At 43.4% G+C, this 17372-nt stretch overlaps 1 protein-coding gene across 1 annotated transcript; it reads left to right on the top strand.

Annotated features, from left to right (window-relative positions):
* Positions 1-2015: 2015 nt before the first annotated feature.
* sll (adenosine 3'-phospho 5'-phosphosulfate transporter 1) lies at positions 2016-17242 on the top strand. Its single transcript, XM_050180897.3, has 4 exons — positions 2016-2409; positions 4427-4587; positions 11929-12207; positions 16619-17242. Exons 1-4 carry the CDS (start codon positions 2148-2150, stop codon positions 17240-17242), a joined length of 1326 nt encoding a protein of 441 aa, XP_050036854.1. The 5' UTR covers positions 2016-2147.
* The last annotated feature ends 130 nt before the right edge of the window (positions 17243-17372 follow it).

Below are 17372 nucleotides of genomic sequence, written 5' to 3'. Positions count from 1 at the left end.
AACTCTTATTAACCTCCCTGCCTTTCTCTCATTTGCATCTCTCTCTCTCTCTATCTCTATTCAATCGGTGTACAGTCACAATTCAAACAATCGAAGCTATGCAAAAGGACAGGCAGTGTGGCATAAAGTACTTTTAAGAGATTTCTAAAACAGACTAATTGCGTTTTTCGTGCATAAACATTTATTTGATTACTTCTGCAACAGTCTATGACGTTTACTGCATCACTTGAAGCAGAGCAACAGGCCTATCATATTTCATGTAGCTTGAAATAAGCAACGTGTCGTCCGCATATAAAAAAACAGTGCTCGTGCCAATTATCCGTCCCAAGTCACACACGTATAAGTTAAATAAAATCGCTGAGAACACTGAACCCAGCAGAATTCCTGCTGTGAGATACCGCAGTGTGCTGTGTACATAATTCAAACAAACAATTTGAAACCTATTCAAAAAACAACTATTAAGAAAATCTAGAGAATGTCCCCGAAAGCCATAGTTGTAAAGTTTTCTGCATAGAATACGATGGTTAACTGAGTCAAATGCCTTTGATATATCCAAAAAGAGTCCACAAGGTTTCGTTCAAGAGTTTCATGTAAAAAATCTGACAAAGTTTCAAAAAGTTTCTGCGTACCACTGCCTTGAACAAAGCCGCACTGGGAAGCTGTTCTTAAAGCTGTACATAGCTTTAAGAACATGTCTTTCCAGCATTTGTGCTAAGAAAGGAACTACGAACTACGGGTCGATAGTTTTCTGGTTTTGAAACATCTCCGCCTTTACAACACGTGCTCCCTTCATTTCATCGGGTACAACACACGTGTCTAGAATCCTGTTCAAGCTAAAAGGAATCCGCACAGCTAATACACTGATTACATATTCAGCTGATATTTCATCTAAACCTTGAGCACGGCTCTTTCGTGACCGTGCTCAAACTCTTTATACTCTTTAGACTTCGCCTAAATGAAACCTCTAGAGGCCGAACAAGTTATAGTACGCAAACACTAACCTCCCAGATATCGCGCCTCCTAAATAATGACATATTATGCGAGAAAAGCTTGAATGCTGTGTCCGTTTGCGCCAGTTCACTAAGACAAGAGCTATACTTTTAGTTATATTTATGAACTACGATAGCAATTGGTACCATTGATTCCCACTTTGCTATGTTTCGTTCAATTTCCGTGTGTTTTAAGTGAGAAATCATGCATTTGATTAGCATTGTACATGCGTTCCACGTACCTATATGCAAAAAAAAAAAAAAAAAGGAATGTCTTGTTCAACAAAATGTTTCAAGTGCATCTTTTTTACGTACTACATAGTGCGCAATGACATTGTGGTTTATGATTTCACTGTTGTGAAGTATGTAGTGGTTCCGTTGTCCTACAAGGCATGTGGCTGTCGCTTTGGGTGCTACAACTTTTGTCAGGCGAATTGGTTGTATACTAAAAAAATTTTGCGCCAAAACAACACACACAAGAGAGACGACGACACCACTTTTCTTGTGTGTGTTGTTTTGGCGCAAAATCTATTTAGTATGCAAGATCACCAACTAGCCAAGCAGTTAAATCTTCTAAAGTATAATTGGTTGTCTTTAGCCGTACCACCTGACGCTTTTGCAAGTTTCTAAGGACAAATGAATAAGAAATAAACAATAGTATCCACTTGCTCTGCCTTAACAGGCTAGGACAACGCAGCCACAGGCTTTGCGACTCTGGGCTTCGGTTTTTCTATTCGAATTACCCGCTCACGCTCTGGCGTCAACGCCATCGCTAGCGTTGGCCTTGCCTGAAAGCCATGTGCCAAAAGCGCTACGCCGCTCGCTCTCCGTGTTTTGATATACTCGTTTTTCACTTCTGTTCAAGGACTCTTCAGCTGCCCGATGTGAAGCACGCCAGCTGCAGTACACCGGCGCAAACCTGGCAACTCGTTCGGTAAAACTATGGTTGAACCTTGGTAGAGGTAGAGTAGAGGCTGCGGCTGCTTTTGACGCGACGCGCGAAGCATGATTGGCAACCCTGTCCGCAGCTGCTGGCGTGTTTCGTTTTCAGCAGGTTTTCATTGAATGCAGGGAACGGAGCGTAGGCAGGAGTCAAGGCGCTTGAATCGAGGAAGACGATGAAAAATGGGGACGGCGCGCGTGTTCCAGCTGTCATGAATGAACATCAACATCGATAAGACTGTGGTGCGCGCAACGGCACTCACTTTAAATAGTTTGCTAGGCGGCTACGCTAGCAGCCGCTCCATGGCTCCTGCGACCGTGATTTCCGCGACCGAGAGCGGCGACGACAGTTTCTTGGCGGAGGACAACAACTGGCTGCTTCGACTGTTGGTGAACTTGCTCGGCTACGCAACCATCATCGGCCCGGGCGCCCTGATCATATGCTATGTGCGGAGGACCAAGTTCTTGGAAAACCAGGGCAAGTATAATTTGGCGCCGGGACGGCGCGGCCGACCGTGGCCACGCCGCTTTGCCGTGCCGGCTTGTTTAGCGCCACTGTTGGTTTGCTTTTGCTAGGCGATATTTATTTGTTTCTGTAGTTTTCGATGGTAGGGGTTTGCTGAGAAGCCCATGGCGAGTCGTTTATCTTCACCGCGTTCTTTATCTGTGAAGTCATAAAACGCGGGCAATTGGAACGACGTTTTATGATAACCATATGCGCAAACGTCATGTTGCAAGGTTATTATATTGTCGCGTTGTTGCTGTTGCACGTAACTTCAAAAGGGGCTTTCGGCACGAAATTCCGTTCTCTTAGCACCGAGCCTCGCGAGTGCGTGGACCTGCTAAAACAAGACAAAAAAAAAAAGCTAGTTTTCTTTCGCAAGTTGCTTACATATACGCGAGCATTGCATAGCGATGAGGCGCTACATATCCTGCTAGCAGATTCATTCTTCTACTGCTAGCTCATGAAACACTACCACTGACGAACACGCATTCGTGCAATCCTGGATTAAATCTTGGCGTCCTGTATCAGGGAACATGTCGAAAGGGGTTTTTACCATATATGTCTTTCGAGCCGCCGCGCATTCATTCGGGGCGACCGGCGCGATAAATGCACGCGTGGCGCTGTCAGCTGCGCGAATGCAAATGTCAGCATGAGCTTCGCGACTCAGTCTGCGCGACCTACTGCCATACACTGCAGGAAATTTAGCGGCTATTTTCATACTAACCATGTAGATGCGCACACATGTTAAACCGTAAAAAAACTTCTGCCAGCTGTGCTTGCAGCCAACTTGAAAAAAAAATATCAAATTTGAGTTACGAAAACGCACTACGTCGCGAATGACATAAGCTTTAATGCCATTGAGCATGTCCGTGTGGCACCCCACGAATGACATTAAAGTTTAAGGCATTAGCCAGTTAATGTCATTTTTTGTGCCCGTGGCAGGGGTATATGACACTCTACGAATGAATGCGATTTTATAATCAATTATTCTAATCGTACTAGTAACTAAACAAAGGTGGAAATCATTTAACTCGTTCATGCGGGTTACTGTTCCAGTACGAACCATAAGAAGCGAGCTGGGAAATGGACAGTAATTCAGTTCAACTAATCAGTTAGCTTCTCTTGGTTTGATATAGACCAGTTCTTTTCTTTTTTTAATAGTATTGAGTTGCGGTATACTACAATTGTGTCGTGAAATCATTTTATTACATTTGACATATGCCTTGTGGTACAGCTATGACACTATATGTATTGGATATAACAGTCTAGTAGCACAAATGGACTTTTCAAATGCAAGTGAGCCATTTAATGACACTACTGTGTAAGTGCCAAGTGGAAGACAACTATGCGTAGGTGATCAAAAACGAAAACTGCAAGCTTCATAGATGGCCTTTGAGATAAAGATTTTGTGTGCACCACGGGTGTTCATTTCAAGATCTGGCGGGCGAGAAAATAAATTCAGGGTTTGCCGTGTTAGTTTCTTTTACTGTGCCAACCTTAAGCTTCTTGCACACAGATACCTAACCACTCAAGGAAGGAAGTGGTAAATATAAGTAAATAACAGCTACACAGCTCAGAATGACCTGACATGTTCTTTGTACCACAAGCTAGTTTGCAGTTCATTGTAGATTCACAAAACGTGTAAGTAAACACAAACAAGACAGGGTTTCAAAGGAAGGCGAAAACTTGAGACAAGCAAAAGTTGTCAAACAAGAGACGACAGTATCAAGTCTCATTAATCACACTACAGACGATTGAATCATGTCTTGTATTCATCAATTTTTGTTGATTCAGTTGGGATGATATCAGGTACACGACTGCCTTAGTAAGTTGAAAAGATGTATTCTGTTTTCTTTAAATTTTTTTCTGTATACACTCCTTGTTCTGCGGTAAGCAGTATCTGGGGTGTCGTCTAGATGTTCTGCAGTGGATGTCCTTTAGATGCTGTGTGCTTGACTAGTACTGTGTGTGTACCCTTTGTGTCCAGCAGGAGGTCCCTTTGCACGCGTACTGCACTTATTGGTGCTGGGACATGAGCCGGACGTCAAGCCAAGCCTCGAACTGGGAGGGGGCACCGAACCGCCCCGACCGCCAAGTCGTTCCTTTCTGTCCGAGGCATTTGTGCTGGCCTACTGTTTCCTGGGTCTGCAGGTGAGAGATATGGTGTCAGTGTTTGACGAGCTAGTTTAATTAAGTCCTGACAAGCAACTTTAAACTCAAGCTGGACTGGAATAATGTAACAGTTCCCTTTGCACTTCAGTGATCTGATCGGCATTTCTCCTACATTAATCACCATGATCAGCTCATTGCAAGTAATGGGTAAGAAAGGAACAGGTTGGTGTCTAAAACATGGCTGCCATGACAAGTTTCCAACTTCTGCAATTGCTTCCGGTGCCTGCAGTGCTCAAAAGCCTGCCCTTCAAGATTTGCTTTTTTCGTTCCGAGGTGGTTGTTGATGGTGGTGCGATTTGGACACCATCTATAGAACTTAGTGAACGGAACCCTTACATTGTACCGGCCCTCTTCCCACATGATTAAAATTTCATGTACTATGCTTGGGGCCTTTCATTGTACAGCCGAATGGCTTTAAAGAAACTCTAAAGGCTACGATGGAATGAATCTGTAGTTGGTGGCAACCTAAGGATGCAGTGGCAAATACGCCACTGTCCAACTCAAAACAGAATCTGTATAGATATGCCAGCCAGTTACGTCCACTCATTACCATGACATCACGGCATACACTTATTTCTTATAGTATCAATATTTTTAAGGAAAGATGTTTTGTAGCACAGGGGTGCAGAAGGCACATACAGCGTGGCTTTGCGGGTGAGTTTGCACTGAATTCTTGGGTTGTCACTGCGAATAGACTGTTCTACTGCTTTTCTAGAAAGCTCACAGAGCTTGCGGTGCGCCGAGAGATGACTTAGTTGCAGAGGAAATTGCAAATGAAAATGCCACACAATTTTTCTGCAATTCAGTAACCTGATAATGTAGCCACACGTACAGGAATGCTGTGCTGCGCCAGCAATCTCGAGGTCATGCTCTGCTGTGCTCTGGATCTTGCTTTTAGTTGGAAAGCTGCACAGAGAGAGTGTTGCAATTCTGAAAATAGTGCTGACAGAAGTCTGAAGAATATCAGTGGCCTCCGTGGGAGAATACTATAAAATTGGCCGAAATGTATTTTCCTTCGCACTATGCAGTTGTCTTTTTGTTAGTTCAATTGGCACCTGATACATCATTGAAAAACGGTGCAGTACTTTTGCAGTGACAGCATCAACTCTGTTCTAAGCTCGGGCCACTTTCTTGCTTACGGAAGCTCTTTTCTTGTTAAATTCCTTAAGGGCAATTTTTTTTTTCGAGAAACATACCGTAATGTCTAATGTTTTTTTTTACATTATATGCCTTAAAAACATGGTTCAAGACAGAAATTAGTTTGCAAATATTGTGGTAAATCTGATTCAATAAAAGCGATGATGTTAGAACATCTCCCGCAATCTACGTTGTTAGGAGGTCTTCTCAAAAGCCGAAGAGTGACCATCATTCATAATGAGCTGAGGTTGTCAAGATCCCTTAAGGGGCTAAAGGAATTCTGAAATGATGTTTTCAATTTTCTTAGCATTACATGAATATTTAAATCCACTAAACCCGACAAAAAGAAATGCTGGCAAGCTTCAGAGCATTCCAAATAATTTACTATAATGCTCGTTCCTACAAACCAGCTTTGGTTTCGGTGCCAATGAAACGGACAGGGATACATGGGCTCGCTTCGTTCCTGCGCTGCCGCATGCCAACACAATGAGAATAAATGTCCACACTCTTATTAAGGCCTCCACACTCTTATTAAGGCCTTAAGGCCTTAATAAGAGTGTGCTTAACTTAAGGCCTTAAGTTAAGTGGCCTTAAGGCCACTTAAGGCCTTAACTTAAGGCCTTACGTGGCTTATGGGTCGAAAAATCCGATGTCCGGTGTTACCGAAAAATTGACCGTCTGGTATTACGGCACTAAAGTTCAATGGCACCAAAACTGGTGGGAGTTGAACCCACGGCCTTTGGTGTTAATTAAGGCAAAGTTAATCATGGCACTCGAACCCACAACCTTTGGTAGGACCAAAATTCAATGGCACCAAAATTGATGGGGCCACCTTTGACGGTTGAATCCACCACATTTGGTGGGAGCCGAACCCGCGTCCCTTGGTGTGAATTAAGGCAAAGTTAATCAAGGCACTTGAACCCATGGGCTTTGGCTGGAGTCGAACCCTCTACCTTTGGTGGGACCAAAATTCAGTGGAACCAAAACTGATGGTGTTACCATTGATGGCCAAACCGACAGCCTTTGGTGTTAATTAAGGTGACATTAATTAAGGCACAGTTCATTAAGGTAGAGTTATTTAGGCACTCGAACCTGCAACCTTTGGTAGGAGAAAACAAGTGATAGGAAGTAACAAGGCATTCAAATGAAAATGTCAAGTAGTGTAATAAATGTCTCGTGAGCGCGTAGGCTTTCACCTTCATCCTATTTAGCGCATGCTAAAGTCACCGTTAACTTTTCATCTCTTTTTACGAGAGAAACGTCATCGTACTTTGCTTTATTGCCCCACAGAGTTGGCACGTTTAGTATACGTTTCTCTGTATCACATCACAGTGTTGTCGATGACTGCATGTCCAGCATTTTGCGACTAACTTTAGTACAACATTCTAAGATATCTGACGTTTGTTTCCCAACTGTGATATCTGCTAAGCGTCATCCTTTGCCATGCGAAAAGCACACGGCAGAGTTTCTATGACTTAGATGATGTTAGTGCTCCTTGAAGAAAATAAGGTACTCTCTTAATGGCACTGACCTGGCCCATGTGGCATGAGTGTAAACAACTATAGACCTCTGGAAGCGCTTTGATCTAGGGCTGCCAATGGTTCCAAATTTAGCGGGACAGTCCCACTTCTTTACTAAATGTCTCAAGTCCCGCCTGGACTCAGTCGGGAGGACCAAATGTCCCAACTTTCTGTTTTTGTCTGCTGAATAATGATAAATAAACCAGGTTTTCTTTTTACAATTCTTGACAGCTCGCTTGCACATCGTTCTTGTTTGTGTTCTGTTACACTGTCATAAACATAAAATTTGTTTTGTTTTCGTCGAGGTTTTACTCCTGTCGTGGGCCCTAACCGTTCACGGTACTTCTATTTTGTACTGGTAGCCGTGTTAGCCAGGCAACTGCAGAACCTTTCTTGTTGTAAATCATGATGTGGTAGGACTAAAAAAAATTGTGAGAAGGTTGGCACATACAGTCTTGGCACTGACAGGGTCAGTCGTCCTGCCTTCGTCCACTCAAGAGTTGGTAACCAGAATTTTGCCTAATTTCGCACTTGCTGTTGCTTTGCTGCATTTCTCCTGTTGCCAGAAATTTCGATTCCCCCTTGCTCATCTAGTTTGCTGGCTGCGAAAAATGTGCACAAGGTCAAGCTTGGCAGACTGCTGGAGTCTAAACCATACATATGCAGCTGGCACAGCTGCTGTTTTTCTAGTGCTGTGTTTCTGTTTGCTTCCTCTTCATTATTTCAGACAGGCAGGTGTGCAGTGTTTTCCACGTTCACACACTTGAATGCAGCTCTGCAGCTGTGTCTGGGCAATGGGAGACCTGCGGGCTGCAAAAATGTTCTGCTCGAAATGCTGGTGTTCTTTGCTGCTGGTCTTTTGGCATCGTGCTGAACACACCGAACATTACCATAAGGAGGGCCTGTACAAATGACCCCTCTGGCTAAACTACGCACTCCTTTGTGTTCAAATTTCAGATGAGCTAGCCAGGCTCGCCTGTCTTGAGTCAGGGTAAATCATACGTTATGTCATCTGAGGAAGTTCCTGTTGAAGAATGTAGGTTTTCTGCGTGGTAGGAATGATGGCACCATCCATGCTGCGAGGATGAGACACCTAACCTACTGGGAATATAACAGAATGCGTAGTGATTTTTCGATCCAGGTGACAGGTGGCACTTCTGTCCTTTTCACTGTGCTCTACATACATTTGGCTTAGCTGCAGATGTGCACTCCTGATTTCTTTTTACCGAAACTGACTAATACAGCAGCTGTGCATAATACCAGACGAAAATGCAAAAGAGCCAACAGTTTGGATTTAAAATCTGCTGTTATGTTGACGGCATGGAATAAGAAAAGATGATCAACCAAATTCTTAGAACATTGACATGGCGTGGAAATCGCACCAGTTAACTCTTTTGCCTGTAGAAACCGATCAATTTGATTGACAGTTTTTCTATGCATTGTTATGCATTTCTGTTAGAAATTCTTCAGTACTAGCAACATCATGCTCCTTCTGAAATAATAACTGAAGTTTACCTATTTGTTAGATTTGACAATTCTTGGCAGATTGTAGAGTCTGGAAACGTAAAACTTCAACTGGAAGTATAGTCAAAACTAGCCTCCAGTGCTCCTAGCACTTCTTCAATACAAAAACGCAAAATGTGCGCTTTGGTTGACTCCGCAGCATAGCTTTTAAATTACAGCACCTGTGAAGACACAGAAGCTTCTCTTGGGTTGTCAATTTTCTGATCCCACATATAGGCTGTTTTAACGATATTACAAACAATTTGTAGATGCTCATGAGTGCGTGCTATTTTGATAATTGTGTTCAACTGATATCAAATGCAACTTTATTTTCCCCATTGGGGATTGCTTTTATCCATCAGCGCTTCAACAGTGCATGTGCAAATCATCATGAGCAATCCTTCTTGTCATGTGGGGTTTTCACTTGCACAAGAGCACGCAGTCGATTCGAGATTGATCTTCGACCAAAACTTAACTGGCTGTCTGATCTCTTACATTTTGAAAATCACTGGCGCAAGTGCCCTTATCTTTACTGTGCAATATTATGCAACACTCGACATTACCGTACAACACTGTACAGGAACTGAACAAAGCAAGTGGAGGCTCCAGCGCCAGTTGAACGCACACAATACCACCTGGCTTGCACAGAAGAGCTGATTGAACACAATATTCAAGTATGAGGAGGCTTCTGCATGCTCCCTGACCTGACAACTATTGCTTCGTGAGCCTGAAGTATGCTGTAAAAAACAAACCAGGTACCTGCTTTAACGAGTAAAAACAAATGCTCTCTGGACAATAGAAAACTTACCAGTTTTCACTTTTTGCAAAGCTGCTGCTTTCCCGCATAGCCTGGGCATCACTGTGGCTGGTACTGATGCCAACAAATCTTCATGGTATTAAATGGAAAAACATTATTGCTCTATATCTCGGAGAGATTGGCGGTGGGCTGGTGTCTTCATGTCTTGAGTCCTGGCCGCTTCACAAGGTCGGCGCCCCTATTCCAGGGCACCTTCATGGTGCCCTGGAATCCAGGGCATCTTCATGGTAACTTTTTTGCGTGATGTGGCGTACAAAAGTTGGGAGCTAGGAAACGTGTATATTTGGTATATTTCAGATTTCTTTTACTCTTAGTACTTACACTAAAAATAGCAAATAATTAGTACTTTCATTCATGTTCTTCGAGGTGCTTCTTCGAAGTTTCACATAAGGATTTTCAATAATTCTCCGAGCAATTATTATTCCTATACATCCATTGAAGACGCCAGTGATCAGGCTATAAATTTATGTATCACAACATATCTTGCAACTACAACCTCTTGAAATAAAGTGTTCTAATGGTAATGAAAGAGTTAAGCGATGCTTTTAATTATGAAAGGGAGCCATGCTCTAACCCTGCATATCACTGAATTTGGCAGGTACAGTAGCATATTTAACAGCATGCCAGCTGGCATACATATTTCTTTAACCCCTTATGCACTTTATTTATTCTGGCTAAAAGTGACCTTATTTTGCTTCTTTTTCTATGGTATATTTTCATACTTCCTTGTACTAAAAAACTTCTTAAGCGTCTTCAACCAGTTTACTTCATATTTTGCTCATAAAAATTTACTTCCTCACAAAGCAATATATATCTGTTCGTCATTGCCACAAACAGTGGGGTCGTAAAGGAAAATGTTTTATTTTACAATTCTTCGAAATAAACTATTCTGTGAAGCAAAGTTCGGCACCAAAGAAACTCTTTCACCCATTCTTCATCTTCCAAGGCAGGCCACGAAGTGCGTGAAGTTTCATTAGCCACGGAATGGCAGAGACAGCTTTGCCACAGGGATCGCACCGGGTCCTGGTTTCCTTTCAAAACATTCTGCCAAAAGGCACCCAAGGAGCATGGTTTCAAAAATGTAATCTTTGAGCGCTGAGAAAGTGCTGCCATCTACGTAGTAGAAGAAAAACTTAGTGGACTAACTCTGTTTGTCCCGATCGCATTAAGAATGAATAAATTGCGATGGACAAGTTGAACTCATCTTATGTAATGTTTACCGGTATTTCATTGGCAAACTTCCAAAATGCTTAAGGGGTTAATACACCTTTTTCATAATTGTAAAGTTAGCCTCCCTGCGAGGCAGTTTGCCCAACCAATAGTGGTTTAGTCATTTTTCAAAATGTGTGCAAGCACAGTTTACTTGTGTTATGGCGCAAGAAATGTAGACTTGGCTCTGATGATGAAACCGTCGGCAAGAGGCAAGCTCCAGTATGTGCAGATAGTGCTTCGTCTTCCTTTGAACAATGACTTGTGACACCATTAGTTGGCCAAATGTGCAGTGCAGTGAAGCACACTTGCAAATTATGGAAAGGGTCTATTGTGGCATCACATCATGAAGAGGCATTTTGAATAGGGGATACGTAAAATTTTACGTACGTTTCCCCACACACCTCATTTTACACGCACAAGATAGTGGACATTGCCCTATAAATGGAAATAAAGCAGGTGCACACGAGATGATGTTCTTCAGCCTCGCCGTGACCTCCTCCTTATTGCATCCTCACTGTTAGCAAGCCTACCTTTGGCTTAATGGTGCCGTGAGCAGTGCTCTTGTGCAGGAGGTCGGCCATCTTGTGTAAGGCAATGTAATAGTGTGAAATAGCCTACATCCAGTATTTTGCATATGCCCTACTGTTTTCCTCTTACCATTGTTTTCGACTGTACAGCCTCAGTTAAAACTCTGGGAACTTTTTTGAGTGCTGCATTTTTTCACAGAAACCATTTCGGCTTTAGGTGCAACATATCTCCCCACAAGTATTGTGCAGGTGCTCTCATAACTTTGCGGGTTGTTGTCTCTTCATCTGATAACTAATCTCTTACAAAAGAGAGAGAGAGAGAGAGAATATCGAAAGGAAAACAAGGAAGAACAAGTTGAGGAAGTACTCGGGGTCGGGTTATACTATACAACATGGTGATTTGGTTCGCTCCATTCTCCTATCTTTCACCATTTGTGACTGGATAATTTTTATGATGAAACTCATAAAGCAAAGCAATAGGAGTAGACTTGCAATGTTATCCTTGCCGAAGTTTGCTACTTTGCACGGGAAAAAGAGAAGCTACACCAGCATCCTGTCACGAGCACCTTCTCCTTAACTGTGCCCTCCTTCGCTGCTGTTGCAGATCTCTTACTTGACCTGGGGTGTGCTACAAGAGAAGATCATGACACAGAAGTATTACGAGGAAGTGCTGCCATCGGACGGGCAGCGGTTTGGCGACTCCCAGTTCCTGGTGTTTATCAACCGTGTGCTGGCGTTCACACTGAGCGGACTGTACCTGCTGTTCACCCAGCAGCCGCGGCACCTGGCGCCCGTGTACAAGTACTCCTACTGCTCTTTCTCAAACATCATGAGCAGCTGGTGCCAGTACGAGGCACTCAAGTTCGTCGCCTTCCCCACCCAGGTAAGGGCCGCAAGTGGGGTGTGAAATTTGGTACAGCCGACTTCCGCTGATTTGACCCCGATGGGACTGACGAAATCGATCGAATTGTCCTGTGGGTCAGGTGGACTTAAACAAGATGTAGAAGATTATGCCAGAACACGGCCGATTCACTTGGCAGTATTTGCCCCGGTTCTGTAGTACGCGCCCAAATCAAACGTGCACCCACTTTTTGTGTGTCCAATCCAGAAAACTGGGGTAGAGGTAATATTAAAGCTCCTAAAATGAAGTAGAAATCTAACGCACAGCGAATGATCTGGCAAAAAAAAAAAAAAGAACTATAGAGTAGGCAAAAGTCTAACGCATGTTGTACATTGGTGGCCGGTTTCCTAAAGTCAGCTTCGTGGCAATACTGTCGTTATGCGGCAATGCATGCGACCATAGTTTTCGGTTATCTGGGCGAAAAAAAGAAAACAGACGTGCGTTGGAATCGAGTAGTAGCGTAATGAGACATTGTGAGCTACCGTTATTGCTTGAAAATCTTTCTAGAGCAAGCCTGAAATGGCCGTTTTCGATGGGAAATTGACATGTGTTCAATGCATCCGCTGTCCCCTAAGCACCACTGAGACTTGCTGTCACTAAAAGGGCCGCTATTGGGGTCACCATAGGGGTCAGGCACGTGAATACTGACTTGCCAAGTTCAAATTACCTGGTGGAGGCCGATTGATAATGAAAGTTTGGCCCAATAGAAATGCAGGGGTGCCCTCCGGGATAGGATTAATTGAAGAATCGAATTAACCAAAGCCGAATTAACGTAAGTGTGCTGTATAACGAAACTCGATGCAGTGGTATGTCGTCGTAACATAATGGCATCTGACATGAAAAGACCTTTAGTACATCCGATATTCGTTTAGGCATATATTCATTGCAAGTCAGCTAGGAAAACTTTTTATACCCAGTAATTCATTATATAGAGGCACGAATGTATTGCAAAATTTGTGTTGGAACGAATTTTTCTCTTTTGCTCATTTTGGCTTCACTAAAGGGCTCCGATTTTCTACAAGCAGTGTTTACGGACCTCATTTATAAATTCCAACTGATAAAATTTTGGCCACCAAGTGCGTTCCAAGAGACTGAAATTGTTCGGACTGCCTAAGCATCAGAGCCTTGTTTCAGCAGACTTCTTGATTTTACAAATTTATTGGTTGCGAGCGTAATTTCATTATATATTAAGATGCAGCTGATCTGGCAGTATTGCGAATCAGAGAATGTTCTCAAGACAGTATGGGTATTGTCTTGGGTTTACTTTTTGGTATTTCAGTATCACAATTTTAAAACCTCATCAAACATAACTATGAGGGGGAAAATGGGCCTTGAATATCAAATCTAGCATGAAAGTTATTTTATGTCAAGGAAAAAATAAAAGTCATAGAGAAAAGTGAACTGGTTGACGTTCCTTTCAACTTGTGTAGTAGAGCCCCCAAGTCGAGATAAATCTGTGTACACTCAAAGGCTATACAGCTCACGAATGGGCGACTCATGCAAGGTTATTGTAATGCATATTAGGTCCGTTAGATTCACCTGCACTGCTGTCAACCAGTTCATGGCAAAGCTAGAGAATTTCAGAAATTGTGCAGCTTGTCTTCTGCGATTGATCAGGCACAGGAGTCGTAAAGGCCTAATGTTTATCCACGTAAGTTTGGGAGGTCCCGAACTGTAGGTACTATATATGGTGGATTTTGTATTGTGTGGATTTAGAAACAGCAAAACGTAGTCAACCCACATGTACTTACATGCTGTGTTCGGTTGATGGATGACCATTCCTCACACAGACGATTAGACCAAATGCACTGTGGAACATATTCAAACTTCTTGTGCTTTTGCTGGCAAGCATGCATGCAGTCTTTTTTTTATCTTGTTTTACTTCTCAGCTTTAGAGGTGAATGAATAAATAGAAATCCACCAGTGCCGACAAATAATGCTCAGACATGTTGTTTAATCCGAAACAGCAGTGGTTTGATCGGCACAAATGGCTGAATTCTGGGATATGGCAGACACCCATGCTAGTGTGCATGTGTGATGTACGAGGGATGTTCTGAAAGTAAGTTTCATCATTTTTTTAAAAGAGAAGATCGTTCACAAGGTGAAACAAACAATCGCTGTAAGAATCCACAGCCATTACTGGTTCAAAGACAAAAGGAGCTTCAGCGGAGGAGGAATGACGCATGCGCAGAGCGCCGAAGAAAAGAGTAGCAGCAGATCGACGTGCCTGAGGTTACTCAATGGTCACAATGGCAGACAGACGTGTGCTGACAACGTGGTCGCCTATGGAAGTGTGTGCTGTTGTCCAGTATAAAAGGGCACATGGGTCTACTGTGTCCGTCATCCATGAATGCCTACAGATTGTGTATGGTGAAGAGGTCATGTATGCACTGAGTTTTACCAGAGTGGTTTCTTCAAACTGATTGCACGCTACGACAAATGCCTCATTGTTGGTGTTGACTATGTGGAAAAATCGTGTAAGGTGTATAGTTCATGATGGCATGGTGTTTTGTTTGGCAATAAGGCTTGCGTGTGAAAATAAATGACGAAACTTACTTTCAGAACGTCCCTCGTAAACAACACAACTCGCGCTGCGAGACACACCAGACACGCATAGGTGATGTTTTAACAGCACTTACACCCGTATGCTGCGTCATCTGCTTTGCTGCTGTTTCGCACCTGCATGCTTACACCAAGGCAGCATTGCCAGTAGGGAGAGTGCAGGCATATCGTGAACCAGCCCTGCAACTTTCGAAACGAACTGCATCATTCAGAAGGTGCCATTGCTGCACCACTGAAAAGAATGGCAGGGTGCAGCACCTCGTGAACTGCCTCAGATCGTGTAGGCAAATCAAGCAGACTTGCTATTTCAGGTACGATTCATGTGTTGTCTACACAAGACAAGCATTCATTACCTCGTAGAGGCTGTAGCAATTGTGCTCTTCCTGATATTTTGCCAGACCTGGTTTTTGAATATACTCAATATCAAATTCCCATATTGAATATTATTACTGCCAGTAAAAAACTATTCGATCCATATCCAAATGTGGAACATCCGCAGCTTGTTTATTTCAGCTCTCTCACGTGTTGTGTTCCTTTATCGTAATCTGTACAGCTGAAGTCAAAAGTTTAGGAGTATGAGTTCTGAAAATAACGCTCAGCTTGAGTGCATGGCAACTTATTTAATACAACCTTGTGCTTGTGTTGGGATAACACATGCACAACTTCCAACTGCAACTCTTTATTCCGGGCTACGTTGAAATTCAGCCTACTTCCAGGTCTTGTGCACCTTTAACTCTCGACATTGATACTTACTGTAGTGAGGATTCTCAGTTAAGTGCATTAAGCTGTAACCACTAATTAGTTTTCTGGAAAGGTGTGTAATTCATTGATGCTGTAACGTTTCTAATATGTGGCAGCTTTCACATTGTGCTTCCACTATTGTGTACTACTGGCATCAAGTTTGCCAACTGACTTTCCATTAAACCTAGCCGCACAGCTTGTAATAACAGGTTGCTGTCTGCTGTAGTATACATGCAACTAGTACAGTGCTCCTATTCTACAGGCTTGATGTAGAAACGGCGAAGCCGTTTGGCAGAAACCATGCAATGTAAGCTTTTGAAGCCGGAAGTAGATTATATGATACACAAATAAAGCTTATAATCATTAGTAAAAACATTAGATGGAAATGCATCATACAACAGGGTAATAGAATTCTGTAATGTTGATAGGTTCAAAGCCAATGTTGTAAGAAAGAAAAAGACCATTGCATACTGCAGATGAGACGAGAATAGAGTGAAGTTTTAGGCAATGACATGACAGAATTCAAACACAGAAGGTGCTGAGCTTATTTATTTACACAATACTAGTAAAGTAACAAAACCAAAAACTAAGGTTCGTTTGGGATTGAAACTTGGAGCTTAAATACAGCAAGAACAAATATGAAAGTGAAATTCTGATATCATTCAAGGCCACCAGTTGCTCTCTTGTTTTCACTGAAATCTGAAATGGAGTCAACAGAAGAGCTAGCTAGCGACTACTCGCGAGCTCTGAGACCACACTACTGCAGCAGTTGTCAGGTAGGTACCAGTAAGGTGTTACCTGTCTACTGGGTTTTCAGCATGAAAGAAGACATGGAATCAGTCGTTGCATGATAATTGATGCTGTAGAGTTTCTGCAGACCTCACTAACTGGTAGATGCTGACTAGTTTGCTTGTATGTCAACCCGCCCGTCTGAAATTTGTTGACTGCAGTTCAATAACATGGAAGGACAGCTGATAGCCTTGAATGGTAATAAGGTGTACCATTTTATATCGTCATCCCCTGTACATTCATTCAAGCACAGCTGTATCACTTTCAAGGCACATGAGAAGACGTTTGCGCTTTCCTGCAGGTGCTGGCCAAGGCGTCCAAAGTGATACCTGTCATGCTTATGGGACGCTTGGTGTCTCGCAAGAGCTACGACTGGCACGAGTACCTGCTTGCTCTTGGCATTTCGGTCGGCATGGGTCTGTTCCTTCTCTCCCGATCTTCTGGAGGTTCCTCCTCATCTCCGACGAGCAGTAGCCTGTCCGGACTGATCATCCTCGCCAGTTATCTCTTGCTTGACAGCTTCACATCCAACTGGCAGTCCGAGCTGTTCCGCACATACCGGATGAGCTCGGCCCAGATGATGTGTGGCGTCAACTTCTTCTCGTGCCTGCTGACGTTCGTGTCGCTGCTCCAGCAGGGGGCACTTGCGGCCTCGTTGCGTTTCATGTTCCGCTTCCACGCCTTCTTCTACGACTGCCTTCTGCTCTCCATCTGCTCCGCCACAGGCCAGCTTTTTGTCTTCCACACTATTGCGCAGTTCGGACCTGTCGTCTTTGTGGTGGCCATGACGGTGCGGCAAGCGGTCGCGGTGTTGCTTTCGTGCCTCATCTACGGACACCGCCTAGGTGCGCTTGGCATCGTTGGTGTTCTCATCGTCTTTGGTGCCGTTTTCGCCAAGATCTATCTGCGTCAGCGTGCTGCTTGATCTTTTGGTGCTTCACTATTGCTGACTTGCGAAATTCCCTCCTCCCCCATCCCGTGTGATTCCCGATTTCCTTCCACTGCTTGGTTGTGTTCACTGCTGCTGAAAGGCCCAAAGCGACCATGTTTGCTGA

This window comes from Dermacentor andersoni, chromosome 7, assembly GCF_023375885.2.
Source record: "Dermacentor andersoni chromosome 7, qqDerAnde1_hic_scaffold, whole genome shotgun sequence".
In the NCBI taxonomy this organism is placed as follows: Eukaryota; Metazoa; Arthropoda; class Arachnida; order Ixodida; family Ixodidae; genus Dermacentor; species Dermacentor andersoni.
Note: the sequence above shows the minus strand (reverse complement) of the source record. Positions and strands in the feature narration are given on the sequence as shown.